This window comes from Desmodus rotundus, chromosome 4 (assembly GCF_022682495.2).
Source record: "Desmodus rotundus isolate HL8 chromosome 4, HLdesRot8A.1, whole genome shotgun sequence".
Classification (NCBI taxonomy): Eukaryota; Metazoa; Chordata; class Mammalia; order Chiroptera; family Phyllostomidae; genus Desmodus; species Desmodus rotundus.
Genome location: NC_071390.1, coordinates 101067029 through 101084311, shown reverse-complemented (window position 1 = coordinate 101084311; position 17283 = coordinate 101067029). Strand labels below are relative to the sequence as shown.

Here is a 17283-nt window from a genome sequence, read left to right as displayed (position 1 = left end):
TAAGGTTGCGCCCGACTGGTTAGTCCTTATATAGAAGTATAGGCACTTATCTTTTATATATTTTTGTTGTCAATTGAAAATACACCTATTTTGTCAGACTGGCAAAAAATAGTTTAACATTTTTATGGTGTACTACAATTTTAGTAATTAGTTTTGTGTCCCATGAGATGGAAAAGGTTGAAAAAAATCACTGCTTGATACACAGAAATCTCATCAGATCAACGGTGAGCACAGAAGGGACAGTCTGCCGAGGAAATAAATGGTAGCCTCAGATGGAATCAGCTGAGAAGCTGAATGCTTCCAGAGGGCATGGAATTATGGGCGAGATCTGAAATAAGAGCAGCGCTCTTGGACTCTGGGACTGGCACAAGGTCTCTGCCTTGAGGATGGGTGGATGATTCTAGGGCAACTGCCTATTCCCCAATGGACCCAGCTGGCTTGGCCGAGCGTGGCAGGGTGATCTAGAAGGGACTACCTGAGGCAGAAGCCTGCTCTACTCTCCTTAAAATGTGTAGCTTTTGTATCTTATATTGTTTTAGTTTGTAAACTAACCCTATAGGAATTAGGTAATTAAAATGGGAATTATAGAACTGAGGTGTTGAAGTTCAGCCTTAATTGATAAGTTTAAGTGACTAACGCATGTGGAAAGCTGTTATTCCAAAATTGTAATGCTTTGAATAAAGATTCCTTTCCTGTATCACCAGACCTTTGCCTCTGGGGTTATGCCTAGACTAGGGACGTCAAACTCATTTTCCCCAGGGGGCTGCAACAGCCTCTTGGTTGCCTTCAAAGCGCTGAATATAATTTTTACAACTGTATAAATGTAACTATTCCTTAACCAGGGGCAAGGAGCTCAGTGCTGCCGCCGGGTAGAAACAAGGTGGAGGGCCAGATTCGGCCTACAGGCCTTGTGTTTGCCACCTGTGGCCTAGAGGATGGTGGTGGGCAGCGGGACCCAATCGCTCTTCTGTAGCAGTATCAGTCAGAGAAAGTAAAAATTGAGAAATCACAGGGTTCCCAGATATAGACTGTATCTAACCTGTATACTAACAATTACAACATAAATAACAGAACAAGCATTTTAATTATTTTTATTACTCAAAAAAGCTTCATTTTTTTATTTAGCTTTCTGACTCTGTGCTTGTGCCTTCAATACTTTCACAACAATTTTCTGCTCCTCAATAAGGAAAGCACGCTTGATCCTAGAAAGGAAAATATGAAATAAATACAGTTAAAACCCAAATAACACTGACTTAACAAAGGCAGGAAAAGCACCAGAAAAGAATTAACAAAAGCTATCAGGGAAGACACTCAGAAAAGTAAACAAAACCCACAAATAAAAATTAAAAATTGAAATTATATGGACAGGACTTTTCAGCCTAGGTCTCTTCCTACACTGGCATTTAAAGAAGGTAATTCTTCACCTCTGTGCCAGCAGTTCCTACCCTCTTCTTTGGACTAATGATAAACTATAAAATCGCCACCACAGCAGACTGCTCTCTGCTACTGTAGCAGCGTTCATTTAACCGCATTTCATCAGGATCCAGGGCCAATGACACTACCTGACTTGTAAAATGTCTTAAAATGTTTTAACCGCATTACTGAAAATTTCCAGTAAAAACACAGAAAGGAGTTATGTGCTGGGAACCAAAACGAAGGGGTAAGAGATATTAGCAAGAGGTACTTTATCAAGAGGAAGGATTCTGGAGCCTGAATGTCTGAGACCAAACCTACCATTGTGATCTTGGGTAAGTTACCTTCTCCATCAAAGAGCACAGAATACTTTCATACATATTTCACAGGGTTTTTATAAAGATTATTTTGGAAGGGTTTGCAATTTCTGTACTTTGAATTTCCATTTGGGGAGAAAGTGCCTTTTTATCAATCACTGTCATTAGTATATAGGAGCTGGCAAAGAACAGGCACGATGCTATTTGTTAAATCAGCGTTACCTCCAGAGCTAAAACACTCATTTAATCCCCAGACACTCGTCCCACCAATGTCCCCACTGGCACCTCTGGTTACCTAGTAACCTAGTCTCAAAACCCTGGGATTCCTGCCACAATCACATTGCAGAAATATGACTGATGTCACTCTTACTAAGGACACTTAAAAATTCCCTAAACATACACAGAGCAAAGACCACGCAGAGCCACTGTCAGAGCTGATGCTAATCTAAATGCTGTGTTCTAGATTCAAACCCAGCTCTCCAGGAGCTAGGGCCTGAGAATTGTATTTTTAATAAACGCCCCCATGTGAGTATGCCTGCCAAAGTCTGGGAAAAGACTGGGAAAAAGCCAAACTCCTCCTGCTGGAAATGTATAACCCTTTTATCTCCAATGTGCCTTTCCAATTTCATTTATTCTTTTCATACCCTCAGTGTGCCAGACCAAACCTATGTGTGTTCTTTGACCTGCAGTGACCTTTCAACCTCTTGGTTTCCACTTTAAATGGCATTCCTAGATTCCCAGTCACTTGCAGGTAATTTCTCCTCTCAACTTCAGAGTTAAGTTCTCCTGCATTTCACGGAAGTTATACAGGGTCTGGCAGAAGGCCTGCTTAAGTGTGGTTGGTAGGGTAATAACATGGGTGCAATAATTTAGTTTTAATTTGAACACTTCACCTATAATGTCATATGGTGTGCTTGAGTATGACATTGTTATGTTACAGAATTACATTTATGGTTTTGTAGAAGATTTTATAAAAAAAAGGGGGTGTTATTTGTGCTGGGCCCTGTATTTATCATTTATTTGTATTCATATAACATGCCTTTACCACCCCCTTACAAATTAACTGCTAAAAGGCAAAATGAATTTGCAAAGGCTGGTGTCAGATATGGTTTAGAAACTTGACCAGACCACTTTACAGAACTATCTGAAAAGACTGGAGGCAGACTACTTGCGGAACCACCTTCTTCACTGTAAAGACCCGTCACCTCTCAAATCCATCCACTGAGGTCTTTGGAGACAACTTAATATAGTCAGTGGGGTTAAAAGCAAGGTCTCCATGAAGCCTGGCATAAATCCCAGGGCTGCACCTTACCAGCTGAATTTAATCAACAAGTCTTGGTTTCTTCACAAGAAAACAAAATAAAAACAAACAAAACAGTAAGAGACACCTCCCTGATGAAGCAGCAACAGTATTCATTATAAAAATGTTGAGCACCCCTGGCTGGGGTAGCTCAGTGGATCGCATGCGGGCTATGGGCAGGGTGCCCAGTGGGGGCCACACGAGAGGCAACCACACATTGATGTTCCTCTCCCTCTCTTCCCCTCTTTGAAAATAAATAAAATCTTAAAAAAAAAAAAAAGGCCGAGTAAATGTTACCACCATAAACTCCACTGCTTCCACTCCTGTCTGTCTATGCCGCTTTCACAAACCCCAAAGACCTTGCCCTCCACCTGACCCTCCCCCACCCAGCCCCCAGGTTGTAATGAGGGCACCATTTCATTAGCTCTCACAAACTAGAGACTGTTCCCAGCGCTCGCGTTTTGTTGGAATCAAGCTAAAAATTGTTCTTCACGATCTGGGACTTTTCCCCTTTTCTTGTTTACCAGTTCCCACTATTCTCTGCTCCAGCCCCACCAGAACTACATACATCTACTTTGTTTCTACTTTTAATTCTTCCCACTCTCCATCTATCTTAATGACCCAAGAATTAGTAGTTCTTACCTGCCTCCCCTACAAAATCAAGGTCATTTTAATTTCCACATCTAGCATAAAGATGGCCAAAATCCTAATGAATTATTTTGAACTAATATCATTTATTAGTTTGTGTAACACTGATTATCTCTAGTCTAGGAAGGATCCTAAAGTATGCAACTTTTGTTCAGATGACCTTCATGTCTTCTAGGAACAAATAGCATACACGATTAGACTTACACACTTGCTTAAGAAAGCCCATTGACCCAAGAGTTATGTTTACCTGTCGCGGACACATTTAGCACACATGGATCCACCATAGGCCCTGCTGACATGTTTTTTCGTTTTAGACAACCTCATTAGAACTTTAGGTCTCACAGCACGAACCTGCATAAAGAAAATGCTGAGATTATTTTTGGGATACTTTTTACAGAAACAGTGCCATTTTTTTTTTTAGTAAGTGTTAACTGCAAACATTAAACTAGGTTACGAAAGGGAATGCTGTACCGATTTATGTGAAAGGCATTTCATTTTATCTGTCATACTGGCTTTAAAAGAAAATCTGCGTTCTTATCAGGTCTGGATTGTGGATGTTCAGTACTTTCTCACCTCCCCTAGACCCCTCCCCTCCTTCACCATTCCCATACCAGAAATGAGTGCTCAAAACTTCAACCCGTTAACTTTTCCATAGCAACAGGCTCACTTACTCCACGAAGTCGGCCTGGGCACACACCACATGCAGATTTTGGTGCTTTCCCAACCTTTTTGGTATAAAGGTAAACAATTCTATTGCCAGGGGTTCGGGACCTACAATGTGAGAGAACAGACGATAGCTCAGCATTCTGCAGAGTAAATGACAACATGTGCTTGAAGTTTTAATAATACTTACAGTCTAGTTTTGTTAGAGGCTGTATTGTAGGACAGCCTGCGACGGTATGTCAAACGCTGGACCATTGTGAATACCTAAATTAAGAATAAAATTTCATTGCAGAAGTAATTCACTTCAAAACAAAACAGTATCATGTAATTTATGCATTATCCCTATCTATAATATCCTGAATTAAGTTACCTTATGAAAGGTGCCCATTTTTTGAAACTATGTATATTAGCTGGCGCATAGCAGATGCTGCTTTTGCCCTAAAAGCAGCACCTGGTTCGACTTAAGTGCCAACCATTTAACACTAACTTTGGTATTACTTAGGAAATTGGTTATACAGATATTGGGTTGCCCCCACCCCAAAAAAATCCGTTTAGTTTTTTCTGTAAGATGAAAGACACGTTTTTCTTTTAACCAATAACTTTATTGATTTGGGTATTTTGAGTGTGTCAGCTACCTCCCGCTATTGGCTTCTAGTGGGCAGAGGCCAGGGGTGCTGCTGAACATCTTCCAATGCATAAGACAGATCCATTGCAAAGAATTATTTGGCCAAAATGTCAATTAATACCAAGAAACTTCGCAAACCACTTTTGGCATATTTGATCAGTCACAGCACCTTCTCCATATACTGCACAAATTTTTTTTGCATTTCAGTTGCATCTTTACATTTCTGGAAATAATAAAGCATAATACACTGAAAATGTTGAAAATATTTTCTTCCATTTTCAAATTAAAGTGACTACACAAAAATTAACCAAATTTGATTTTTTAAAATCATACGCTGATATGACAGCTGTCACAATACAACAATACAATCTAACCAAATTGTTTCCCATGAAGTTAAAGATAACAAGCACTACTAGACCCATGGTAAGGAAAAAAACTAAACGAACTTTTGGGCCAACCCAGTATGTACACGAAAGACTTAGTTTCTCAGTGAACTCCACAAAGGAACATGAAAACCTAAGCGAGACTTGAATCAACCTCACTTTTTATCCTGAATTTTGTAACCATTTCATCACAGCCACGTTATGTGAAAACTGCCTGCATTTATTATTACCGGATCCTTACTTACACTGCACTAAAATACAAATGTTAGACAACAAAACCTAAACGGAAGGCCAAGGTGAGTGACCCAATCAGCCACTATGGCGTTTGCATCTCTAAAACTACAGAAAACCCCTTTTTAACACATTAAAAAGAAAATCTCCCTTGCTATTGGCCTTGGGGGGGAAAAACTGTTTTAAAACATGTCGATCGTCCGCCATCCGAAAGCTTTAGAACATCCACAAGAGCCGTGTCAAAACACCGGCGCAAGTACGAAGATGTCCCGCCATTTCCCCGACTCTCAACCAGCCCACCGCAAAACGTCTGTCTCCAAACGCCGGGCATCACAAGCCGCAAAGTGCGGGGCGGTGAGCTCCAAGCCCCTACGACTCTGGAAGTTAAGGTGGAGGAGTGGATTGAAGCTAAAAACCAGGGACCTGCTCACCACCAACCTTCCTTCGGAGCCTTTACCCCCACGCCAGTTCGAAAGACTGCGTCCAACAGCTCTCGGCTGCCGCAACTCCCTGGATGGCGGCCGATTGTAACAGGAGTAACTACAAGTAGAAGCGAAAAGCAACCATACCTAACAAGGCCGTTCCCGGAAGAGGAAAAGGAAAGCGCATTCGAGTTCAAAGATGCAATCGACCGAGCCGACAGGAGGTTACGTCCTGTCTAGAGGCGTGGCGAGAGAGTGCCGCCATGTTGTACGGTATAACGCAGCCTTCCCACGTGGACGAGAAGGCAGAGCGCCGCCATGGTGTACGGCAGCCGACGTGCCTCCTCCCGTGTGAGAGACGCACTTCAGCTGTCCTCAACGACGCCACGCGAAAGTGTTTTGGGAATTGTTTAGAAGCAAATGCGAGTGGCAAAGGAGCTGCGAAGGGCAAACACAGGACAAAAATCACTATCGCCCTTATCACTAAGGGCGCTGTGGCACATTTAACCTAAAGAGCGCCAGTTTTGGGATTAGACCTGGGTTTACATTCCAATTCTGACAGTACTACTAAGTATGTGACTTTTGAGGAGTTACTGTCTTCAACTTTCACTTATTTTTCCTTGCCATTCAAAGTATAGGCTTTACAAATTGGGGGTTTAACCCAGTATCTGCTAGTTAGTAGCTGTGGTACGTTGGGCAAGTCTTTAAATCTCTAAAAGAAAGATATAGTAACTACCCTGAAGACTTATGTCAAGATCAAAGGCATGAAATTAAAGTACTTACTTAGCACGTGTCTTGTAAGAGAGTAAGCGCTCAGTAAATGGTGGCTAATCTTATGATTATGTACAAAGAGCTACTTGAGGCTTCAAATGGGTGGTAAAGTTTGAACTGGACCTTTAAAATGAGAGGAAGAAAAAAAAAACCTCTCTAAAATATTAAAATAGTGTGTAAACGTTACACTAAGTGCCTGCGTGTATTTTTCTGAGAAGAGGGTCTTTAGCTTTCACTGTATTGTCAAAGGGGTTCATGGCCTCCAAGAAAGTAAAGAAGTTTGCCCGGCCTCAAAGGAAGGATGCTAAAAAGGCCCTTTAAACTTTTAGATTAGGCTCCCTGGAGCCAGACTTGCATGCTGTGTGTTGGGGGTGCTCTTTAAAAGTCCACCCGTTGACCTGGATCTCGGAGGATGGAACGGTCACGGGTTGGATTCTCCGCAGGGCACAGGCCCGGGCTGCAGGCCAGGTCCCTGGTAGGGGGCGCGGGAGAGGCAACCGCACATCCACGTTTCTCTCCCTCCCTTCCCCTCCAAAAGGAAATAAAATCTTAAAAAACAAACGAACAAACAAGAAAACACCCATTGCCCTGCCCCGCGTGGCTCCGTTGGCTGGGCGTTACCCCGCAAACCTTTGATTTCGCTGTCGGATCCCAGGGCTGGGTTGCGGTTCCTCCCCTAGGAGCTGGCGGGGGTGGGGGGGGGGCGGGCACAAACGTGAGACAACCAATCAGTTTCTCTCTCACGTCTGTGTTTCTCTTCTCTTTCTTCTTCCCTTTTCCCTCTCCCTGAAAAGAAATGAAATTTAAAAAAAAAGTGCACCAATAGACGGTAGGATCAGGGCACCCACAAAGTGCCTGTAACTGAGCTAGCCCAACAGGGCGGTGTGGAATTAGGATGGTTCTTCATAGGTGTCCCAAACAGGCGAGGGAGCAGGCCTTTGTGATCCCGCAGCCATTCCTGAGCCTGGCTGCCCCCAGAGGGTGGGTGAGGCAGTTTCCTGCAGCTGAGAGCAATGCCCAGTGAGGAAGGCCGCTGGGAGCCAGCTGCACAGACTCAGAGGAGAGGAGATGAGAAGAGCATCCCAGTAGTCGCTCCAGTTTCCTTGCAGGTCTTCCAGTGCAAGTATTGAGGTGAGAAAGCAGGCAAGTGACTGAGGGAAGATGCCAGGGCGGCCTGCTAATTCCATCATGCTTCACATCCCTGCCACCTTTGTCCCCACACCAGATGGAAGGCTCGGGTTATACCCTTGCCTTTGTGGACTCGAAATAGCTGCTTCTCCCCTGACCTAGTAGTGAGTTACTCCGCTCTTTCCCAGTCCTCGAACTTTCGTCCTCTGGAATCCCTTTCAGCTCTGTCCCAGGGATTGAGATGGAGGCTGGGGTAGAGAACCAAACGCGGTTTTTGAGTGGATGAACAAATGAATGCGTTTACTTGCAATCTATTCTTTTTATTCCTAGAGACACTGCTGGGTGGGTGAGTACAACAGGTGGAGGGAGCCCTTACGCACTGTAATGGAGTGCACCCATCTTTCCGTGTTCCCCTCCACCCCAGAACGTCAGGACGGTGGTCTCACTGCCACATTTGCCCTCGCTATATGTAACCCAGGCCTGTAATGTGACTTTTCTTCTCTTTCAGTCTGTATTTGCATTTTTTCTTCATCTGCCTTGCCAGAGATATGGTGATCTTATTAAACATTTCAAAGAACCTTACTTGTTTTTATTAATCTTTCTCTCTTTTAGTTCTCTGTTCATTAATTTCTGTGTACACTTACTAAATATTTTATGAACTTTTGTGAAGTTGACATAAGATAAACCTACCTCAGTTTTTTCTGCCTTGGACTGGGAAGCTTTGAGGTTTAAAATTCATTTATTTAAGGGATTTTCATAAAAGTTATTAATTTTAATGTGGTCAAATTTACCTTTTCTGAGTTGTGCTTTTTGTATCTCATTTTAAAAATGCTTTTCTATTCAAAGGTCTATAAGATATTCATCTATCTTTTCTAATGATTTTGAAGTCTTTAGAGTGGAATTTTGTGTATAGAGTGAGTTAGGGAAACACTTTTCTTTCTTTCTATATGTATAACTTTATTTTTTCCAACTTTATTTACTGTATAGTCTCTCCTTCCCTGCCAATCGGGTAAGTACCCAAGTTCCATACGTGTATGGGTCTGATTTTGGTTCTCTTCTATTCCACTGGTCACTATTTTTTTTTTAATCAGTTCTACATTTTCTGAATTCTTTAGCAAATCCTAAATGTTGGAAAGGCAAATAACACTACCTGATTTTCTCTTTCAGAAGGGAAATTCTTGACCTTTTTCTCTTCCAGATACATTTTAGAGTCAGCTAATCTGAAATTTGTTTGCATTTGCATTGGATCTATGGATCAGTTAGAAGAGAATTGACATTTTTATGATATGAAGTTTTTGTAAGTATGAATATAGTACATCTCTCTGTATATTTAAGTCCTCTTTAACACTTCTTAATAAAGTTTTATAATTTTTGTATTGAGATTCACATGTCTTTTGTTAATTTCTAGGTATTTGACATTTTCTGATTCTACTATAACTGGTGTTTGAAATTATATATTTTAATCTATATTTATACATAAAACTATATATTCTAGTTTTTTGTTGCTCGTACGTAGAATTGCAATTGTATATTCATTTTACTTTTAGCCATCTTGATAAGTTCTATTATTTTTAGTAGTTTGTATGAAGATTCTTTTGGATTTTCTGAGATTCATTTGAAGCAGTAATTTAAAGTCTTCACACATAGGATACAAATACAGCTCCATAAATTCTCACACACTGAGCACACTTAGATCAAGACACGATATTGTCTGTCTGCATCCTAATGTCTCCTTCCATTCTCGTCCCCTTTTTCCAAGGGTAACCATCACTCTGACTCCTACACATAGATAAGTTTTATCAATTTTTGTAATATATATATAAATGAAAAATATCCTTCGCATCTGGCTTTTTTTTTTGCTCAACTTTATGTTTGTAAGATTCATCTATATTACTTTTTATTCTTACTGCTATGTAGATTTCCAATGAGCAAACATACCACTGTTCTCTTGAGGGACACGAGCTAGTTTCCAAGTTTCGGCTGCTATGATCAGTACTTCTGTGAACATTGTAGAGCATGTATTTTGCTGAAGATAATGTACACATTTCACTTCGGTACAAACCCAAAAGCAGAACTGATGGGTGATAGAGTATGTGTGGTAGGCGGAAGGCTACGTATTTTAAAATGGCCCCAGTGACTTCTGTCCATGGTGATACTCTTGTAATTATGCATGGCATATAGGGGATTTTGAAGATGTAATTAAGGTTACCAATCAGTTGATCCCAAATAAAGTCAAAATTAAAATTGGGCTGAAGGAATGAGATGTGGGACACCAGCAGCGTCTACAATGCTAAATATAAAATTCAAGGTTGGTGCTTTTTTTTTTTCTTTCAGTACTTGGAAAATACCACGCTATTGCTTTTTGGTTTCTATGGTCTATTGAGATGTTAAATTATTCTTATTTTGTTCCTTTAAAGGGAATTTGTCTTTTTTTTTTTTCTGGCTGTCTTTAGCAACATTATCTCTTTATTTTATTTAATTAATTAATTAATTAATTTATTTTTAAGAGAGGGAGAGAAACATCAGTGTGTGGTTGCCTCTCACAACTCCCCACTGGGGACCTGGCCCACAACCCAGGCATGTGCCCCGACCGGGAACTGAACCAGTTCCTTAGAGTTCCTTATCTCTTTAGATTTGGTTTCCATTTGTTGGGGACTGCTCTGTGTGGTTTCAGAGACTGTAGCCCCGTGAAAGCAAGCCCTAAAAGGGGCTAGTAAGTTTCCCTGGAAAACCAGGTAAAAGTGCAGGTGGCAGGCATGACTCGACTCTAACACCAAGGGTTCCTGTGGGAATCAGGCCTGAAATATACATTTTGTCATTTGAAGCCTGCACTGGCTAGCATAGCATAACCCTGTTGATATAAACTGGGTGTTTAAGTTCAAGGCATAAGGAGTAAACTCCTTATCTCATGAAACACGTCTTAAAGACCCTCTGGCATCAGCATGACTAACAGTACGACAAATCTCTGTGTTTCTTCAAATGTTATCTACAGATAATACCTGTTTTTGTATGACTGTAGCCTTTTAACCTTGATTGATGAGCTATGCATGTATGCTGTATACACCTACACATACTATTCCCAATAAAAGCTGTTTGGGAGGAGGGCTTGGGGCATTCCCCACTAAAGGGAATCACCACCCCCTTTCCTGCCAGAACAGCAAGATTGTGTCCAGGATGACTTATTTCTCATCCGTGGTGGCCAGGAGAGCTCTGCTGGACAGAGTTCCTCCCACATCCATTAGTTTTACAGTGGTGTGCTTTTCTTTTCTTTTATTTATTCTGTGGGGTTCATAGTAGTATTGGGAAAACTGGACGACAGGCAAAAGAGTGAAATTGGACCACTATCTTACACCATACACAAAAATTAACTCAAAATAAATTAAAGACTTGCATGTAAGACCTGAATTCATAAAACTCCTAGAGCAAACACACACAGCAAGCTCCTTGACATCAGTCTTGGTAATAATTTTTTGGATTTGACCTCAAAAGCAAAGGTAACAAAAGCAAAATAAATAAGTGGAACTACATCATACTAAAGCTTTTGCACAACAAAGGAAACCAAAACAAAACAAAAAGGACAGCTACTGAATGGGAGAAAATACTTGAAAATCCTATATCTGATAAGGGGTTAATATCCAAAACATATAAAGAACTCACAAGACTCAATAGCAAAGAGAAAAAATAAAAAACAAAAACACCCAAACAAACAAACAAAAAACAATAGTCCAATTAAAAAATGGGCAGGGAATCTAAATAGACATTTTTCCAGAGAAAACATACAGATGGCCCTCAGGTATATGAAGAGATAATCATCAGGGAAACATAAATCAAAATTACAATGAGATACCACCTCATATCTGTTAGAATAGCCACTAGCAAAAAGACAAGAAATAACAAGTTTGGAGGATGTGGAAAAATGAAACCCTTGGGCACTGTCAGTGGGAATGTAAGTTGGTTTAGCCACTATGGAAAACAGTATGGAGATTTCTCAAAAAATTGAAATAGAACTACTATATGATCTAGCAATTCCAATTCTGGGTACAGTAAACCTCCACTTAATGTCATCAATAGGTTCTCGGAACTACAGTAAAACAATGCATAATTAAATCAATTTTACTGTAGGCTAATTGATACAAATAAGAGTTAAGTTCCTACAGCATCTCATCAACATTATAACAAGACTATGTTGTATGAAATGACATTATTGGAGGAGGACCTGCTGTATTTACTCAAAGAAAATGAAGACACAAATTTGAAAAGATACATGTACCCCCACATTCATGCGGCATTTTATATATATGAATGAATGAATATATGTATATATATTCGGTCATTAAAAAGAATGACATCTTGCCATTTGCAACAGCATTGATGGACCTTGAAGGCATTTTGGTAAATGAAGTAAGTCAGACTGAGAAAGAAAATAACATTTACGTGGGGAAAGACCTCACTTACATGGGGAATCTTAGAAAAACAGGCTCATAGTTACAGAGAACAGATCTGTGGTCGCCAGAGGCTGGGGGCGGGGGGGGGCGGGAATGGGTGAAGGGTGAAAAAGTACAAACTTACATTTATAAAATAAATAAATCATGGGGATGTAATGTACAGAATGGTGACTATAATTAATAATACTGTATTGCATATTTGGAAGTTGGTAAAAGAGTAAACCTTAAAAGTTCTCATCACCAGGAAAAAAAAATTCTGTAACTATGTATGGTGGTAGATGTTAACTAGATTTATTTTGGTTATCATTTCACAATCTATACAAATATTGAATCATTATATTGTACACTTGTAACTATTATAATATATATAAATTATACCTCAATAAAAATAATAGCATTGATAACTATTTAATTCTTTTTTTTGTCATGTCAGGAATGGCTGTTTAATTTCCTTTTCAGTTTCTATTAAGACAATAATTTAGATTTTCTCCTCAGATAAATGAATGTAGTCAATAGTATTTGGGGTGTGGGCGGAGGAGCACATCTTCTACCTTGCGCAAGGTACCCGGCAGGCGGTCCTGTGTCACTGCTTTCTCTTCCCGCAGGCCTCTGCATGGCTTACTCACTCCCTTCGCTGCTCCGCTCGTGTCCCGTCTTCAGCCTGGCCCACCCTAACTATCCCGTTTAAATTGCGCATTTCTATCCTTCCCTGGGACTCCTACTCCCCTCCACACTGTTGTATTTTTCCCCTGCACTTACCACTTCCTAACATACTATATGTTTAGTTATTATATTTATTATATGTTGTCTGTCTCCATTAGAAGTACTCTCCACAAGATAGGGAGTTCTGTCCTTTTAAAAATTCTTTTGATTGAGAAAAAAGCAAACAAAATATAACCAGAGACATTGAAATTAAGAACACTGTAACAATAGCCAGAGGGGAGTGGGGAGGGGATAGTGGGGAGAGGGGTGTATAGGAGCTACTATAAAGGACACATGGACAAAATCAAGGGGGAGGATAGAGGTGGGGGAGGGAGGCGGGACTGGCTGGGGTGGGGTGGAGGGATGGAGAGAAAATGCAGACAATTGTAACTGAATAAAAATAAATTAATTTTAAAAATAAAATAATAAAATAATAATTTTGATTGATATATTTTCAACGCCTACAGCAGTGCCTGGCACATAGGAAGTACTAGAAAAAAAAATTTTTTAAGTGAATAAATGAGATTGGAGCCTGTCAAGGAATGGTGAGAGGGAGCATTTTCTTGGAGCCTCCTCTTCAACAAGAGCTTGAAGTTAAGAATTTAAAAATTATTTCTAGGTAAGGGGACGCGTATAGTCATTGAGACGCAGGGGAAAGACTGCGTCTTCCCTTCCGACTTGGACGCTGTGTTCCCGCAGTGGGAGCCGCAGCGTGCTGCGCTCTGAGTCACGGCACTTTATTGACCCTGCTGTAGGTCAGAGTAGCCCAATTATGTAACGCTGCATTGTGTGTATTAAAAGCATTGCTTGGTTTCATACGAACATTTAAAATATGTCATTTTTAAATTTTTACTAGAAACCTCAAGAAAAGTAGCAGGAGTGGCCCAATCTGTCGTCAGCCACTGAGAGGCCTGAGCAGCCACCTTCCACTGCAGCTCCCTGCCTTCTCCTGAACTGCTGTGGAGCCCCTTTCTGAAGGTGTCACCTGCATCTCTCGTAGATTTGCTAGTTTGAGCTGTAAAGAGATAATTTTTGCTACAGAGAATTAAAATATCAGAGCATTTTAATTATTCTAAAATTGAGAAATAAGAATTTGAAACAAATTAGATTTTTCTAATAGAAATTTTCTGAGCCTAAAGCCCTAAAGCAGAGTAAGGAAACCAATTAACTTTAATTTAAATAATCATGTCTTAAGTAGCAAATGAACCAAGTTCTATTGTTCAAGAACTACGGTATTAAATCCCCGAGAGGCTGGCTTCAAAGTCGCACTAATGCAGCAGTGGTTTCGCGGCATCCTGATGAAAGAAGTTTCTGTTGGTCACTGTGACCTCTGCTTGTTGTCTACGGCCATTGTCATTGACGAGAGAGGAGGGAAAGATCGAGAGATCAAAGAGAGAATGATTGTGTGCAACTCCCATTGGTGTTCCTATTGTGACTTTTTTTACTTTGTTTTATTGTTTATACTATTACAGATGTCCCCGTTTTCCCTTCTTTGCCCACCACCTCCCCACCTCCCCTTCTCTCTGGCATCGCCTCACTTGTTTTTGTCTATGGGTTTATGCATGTCTTTGGAGTAATTTTTTTTTAATAGCAACAAAGAAAAAAGCTAATCATTTTATTTTGGGGAAAAAATAGTACAAGAAAACATGAGAAAAGCTAATTTTCTTATTCTAAAACTTGTACATTACATGATTTTTTGTGCTTGCTATTTAAAAATAATGTACATATTTATGATGACTAAGATTATTATTTATAACTATAATGACTGAATTTCAGCCAGTGCCTGTAAACATTAAGGCAACCATCAACAATGAATTAATAAGGTTTATATTATGCACAAATCAGGGTTGATGCCTGGAGATGTATTTTGGATGAGTCTGCGTAATGCAGTAGAAGGATTATGAGTTTAGCAGACAGTTTACGGCCAGATCATGGAAGGCTTTAAATGCTACACTCACAGGCTTAAACTCTTCTATTTCTTCTTCCTCCTGTGCTACCTTTGTGACCTTAGACAAGCGAGTTAACCTCACTGAGACTCTTTTCCTTCTCAGTAGTGTGGGGGTTATACTTCTGTATTACAGATACACTGGGAGAACTAACGGAGGCAAAGCTTGTGACTGAGGCTGGCCCACAGCGGAAGCTTAATAAATATTGGCTTTAGTATTGTTTACCAATTCTGCAGATTTGTGTCACCAACATCTTGTGCTCACGAATGTTTGCTGTGTTTGTGAGAGAACCTTTTTATTTCCCTGTGGTATATTTTGGAAGAAGCCTAAAAAAAAAAACCCCACTATAGAATTCACCAAAATGGAAAATAGCATGACAGAAAAAGGCAAAAAGAGTTAAAAGTGTTAATATAGCAAAGCCTTGACTTTCTGGACATAATTTTTCTTCAAAACATAGCTACTGCCTTTGCCAGCAATATGACCTGTGCCTTTCCAATTATTTATGCAAATCAAGACAATATTTTTTCCTGTGAAACACTTGGTGAAATGATGCTGTAGAAAAATCCAGTGCATTACCACACCGCTTGCTCAACAGCAATATTATTTTGTAGCAAGAGGAAAGTAATTTTGCAGAATGCTCTCCCACTCCCACATAGAAAGCACATCATATCATGTTTGTGTTGAAACTTTTTCTTCCAAAATGTCATAACCTCATAGGAAAGAGAATTAAAATCCCGTTATTTTAATTTCCATCTAGCCACAAGATAAGTAAAATTATCATTGCAATTCTAATTAAGTGGGATGATTGACGAAGGTGGCACATCAAAGAGGAGAAGTGAATATGGTAAGTCGAAGACTTATTAATTAGTCTGCGTGGAAGAAATTCCAGGGATGTCAAGCTGAGCCCGCTGCAAGGAGAAAAAAAGCAGACAAGAAAACGTTCGTTTCTTTGAAGTTAGGAACTGAGATAGTGATGGAGGTAATTGTGTCTGACTGGATCCAGTAATGAAGAGCTATAAATCAGACCTCAAAATCGAAGGAAAGATTCAAGTAACGAATGTGGCTGCCCACCCCTGCTGTGAAGAAACAGAATGCAGAGAGCACTAATTGACCCAGCCTATTTCCCAGTAGTTCTCTGTTATTATTTATTAATTTTTAATTTCTGAATTATTTACGTCCTGGGAAATTATTCTTGACAGCCTGTTAGGCGTGCCAGAGTTAATGGAGGATGAAAGGACTGGTACCAGAATTAGCAGGGATGTAGTCACAGGCTACTGGATTTAATGATTTTGGAAAGAAAAATTGATTTCACACAGCGTGTCATTTTATACTACTTTAGGGATACACCAGCTATTTGATTAATTGAGGAATAACCAATTCAAAGTATATTTGAAGTGTAAATGAGTCACACTGCTCAGCTGTTTATTTTTCCCCCTTTCTGGGAGATCTGAATTTTCTTGAAGCTGATGATTAAAAGCTGATGAAGACACACTTGCAGGCTCTGAGTGCACACCTGTTTGATTTGTATTAAACTCAGAACGGAGGAAAACCCTGAACTACACGAGAAGATACTTTCACTTTTCTTCTTTCTCCTTTCTGATCTCTACGTGATTTCTCTCTGGCATGTGGCACAGCAGTAGTTACAATCTGCCACCCCAAAGAACAATGCACAAGACAACTTCTCGTTTGTTTTATGGCCTGTGAGCACAAGCAGAAAGAAGCAGTGCTTGCTAATGAATAGAAGGAAAAAAATAGAAGAAAAATATATCAAAAGAAAACAGCGACTGTAACAAATAAGGGAAGAGGATTATTCTATAGGGAAAATGAGTGAGGCAGAACTAGGCTATCACCATCCCTCCTGGAAGCTCCGCGTTGCTCTGCTCCCTTTCTCACCAACGTCATTAGCTTTGGTGTCTCTCTACTCCTGCCATCTTTGTTCATGTCTCTTTGGCCTACTCCTCCACTGGTCTCAGGTCGAATCTCTCTCTTCCATCGTATGCTACAGCTTCTCTAAGTTTAACGGGGCAAACATCACCTGGGGGATCTTGCTGCTCTGTAGGTTTAGGTTCAGTGGGTCAGGGAGGGAAGAGGGGCTGAGATCCTGCTTTCCAAATAGGCTTCCAAGTGAAGCTCATGCTGCTGGTCCTCAGCTGGTCCTTGTGCAGGAAGGTCCTGCAAAACAGTGACAAACTGATCTTTCAAACACTGTTTTTAATCATGTCACTGTCTTATTCAGAAACATTAAGTGATTTCCAGTACCTACAATTAAACACAGATTCTTTAGCCTGG

At 40.2% G+C, this 17283-nt stretch overlaps 1 protein-coding gene across 4 annotated transcripts; it reads right to left on the bottom strand.

Moving 5' to 3' along the window:
• Positions 1 to 1065: 1065 nt before the first annotated feature.
• Positions 1066 to 6254, bottom strand: RPL34 (ribosomal protein L34). Of its 4 annotated transcripts, none has more exons than XM_024551172.3 (5): positions 6150 to 6254; positions 4532 to 4605; positions 4350 to 4449; positions 3926 to 4029; positions 1066 to 1202 (listed from the first exon to the last, which is right to left on the bottom strand). In XM_024551172.3, the coding sequence occupies exons 2-5, from the start codon at positions 4594 to 4596 to the stop codon at positions 1118 to 1120; spliced, it is 354 nt and encodes a 117-aa protein (XP_024406940.1). In that variant the 5' UTR covers positions 4597 to 4605; positions 6150 to 6254; the 3' UTR covers positions 1066 to 1117. The 4 variants fall into 4 exon arrangements, with proteins under 4 accessions (XP_024406940.1, XP_024406949.1, XP_053779338.1 ...); XM_024551181.3 differs by having other exon boundaries at positions 6019 to 6158; XM_053923363.2 differs by lacking the exon at positions 6150 to 6254 and adding an exon at positions 6012 to 6130.
• Positions 6255 to 17283: the final 11029 nt, after the last annotated feature.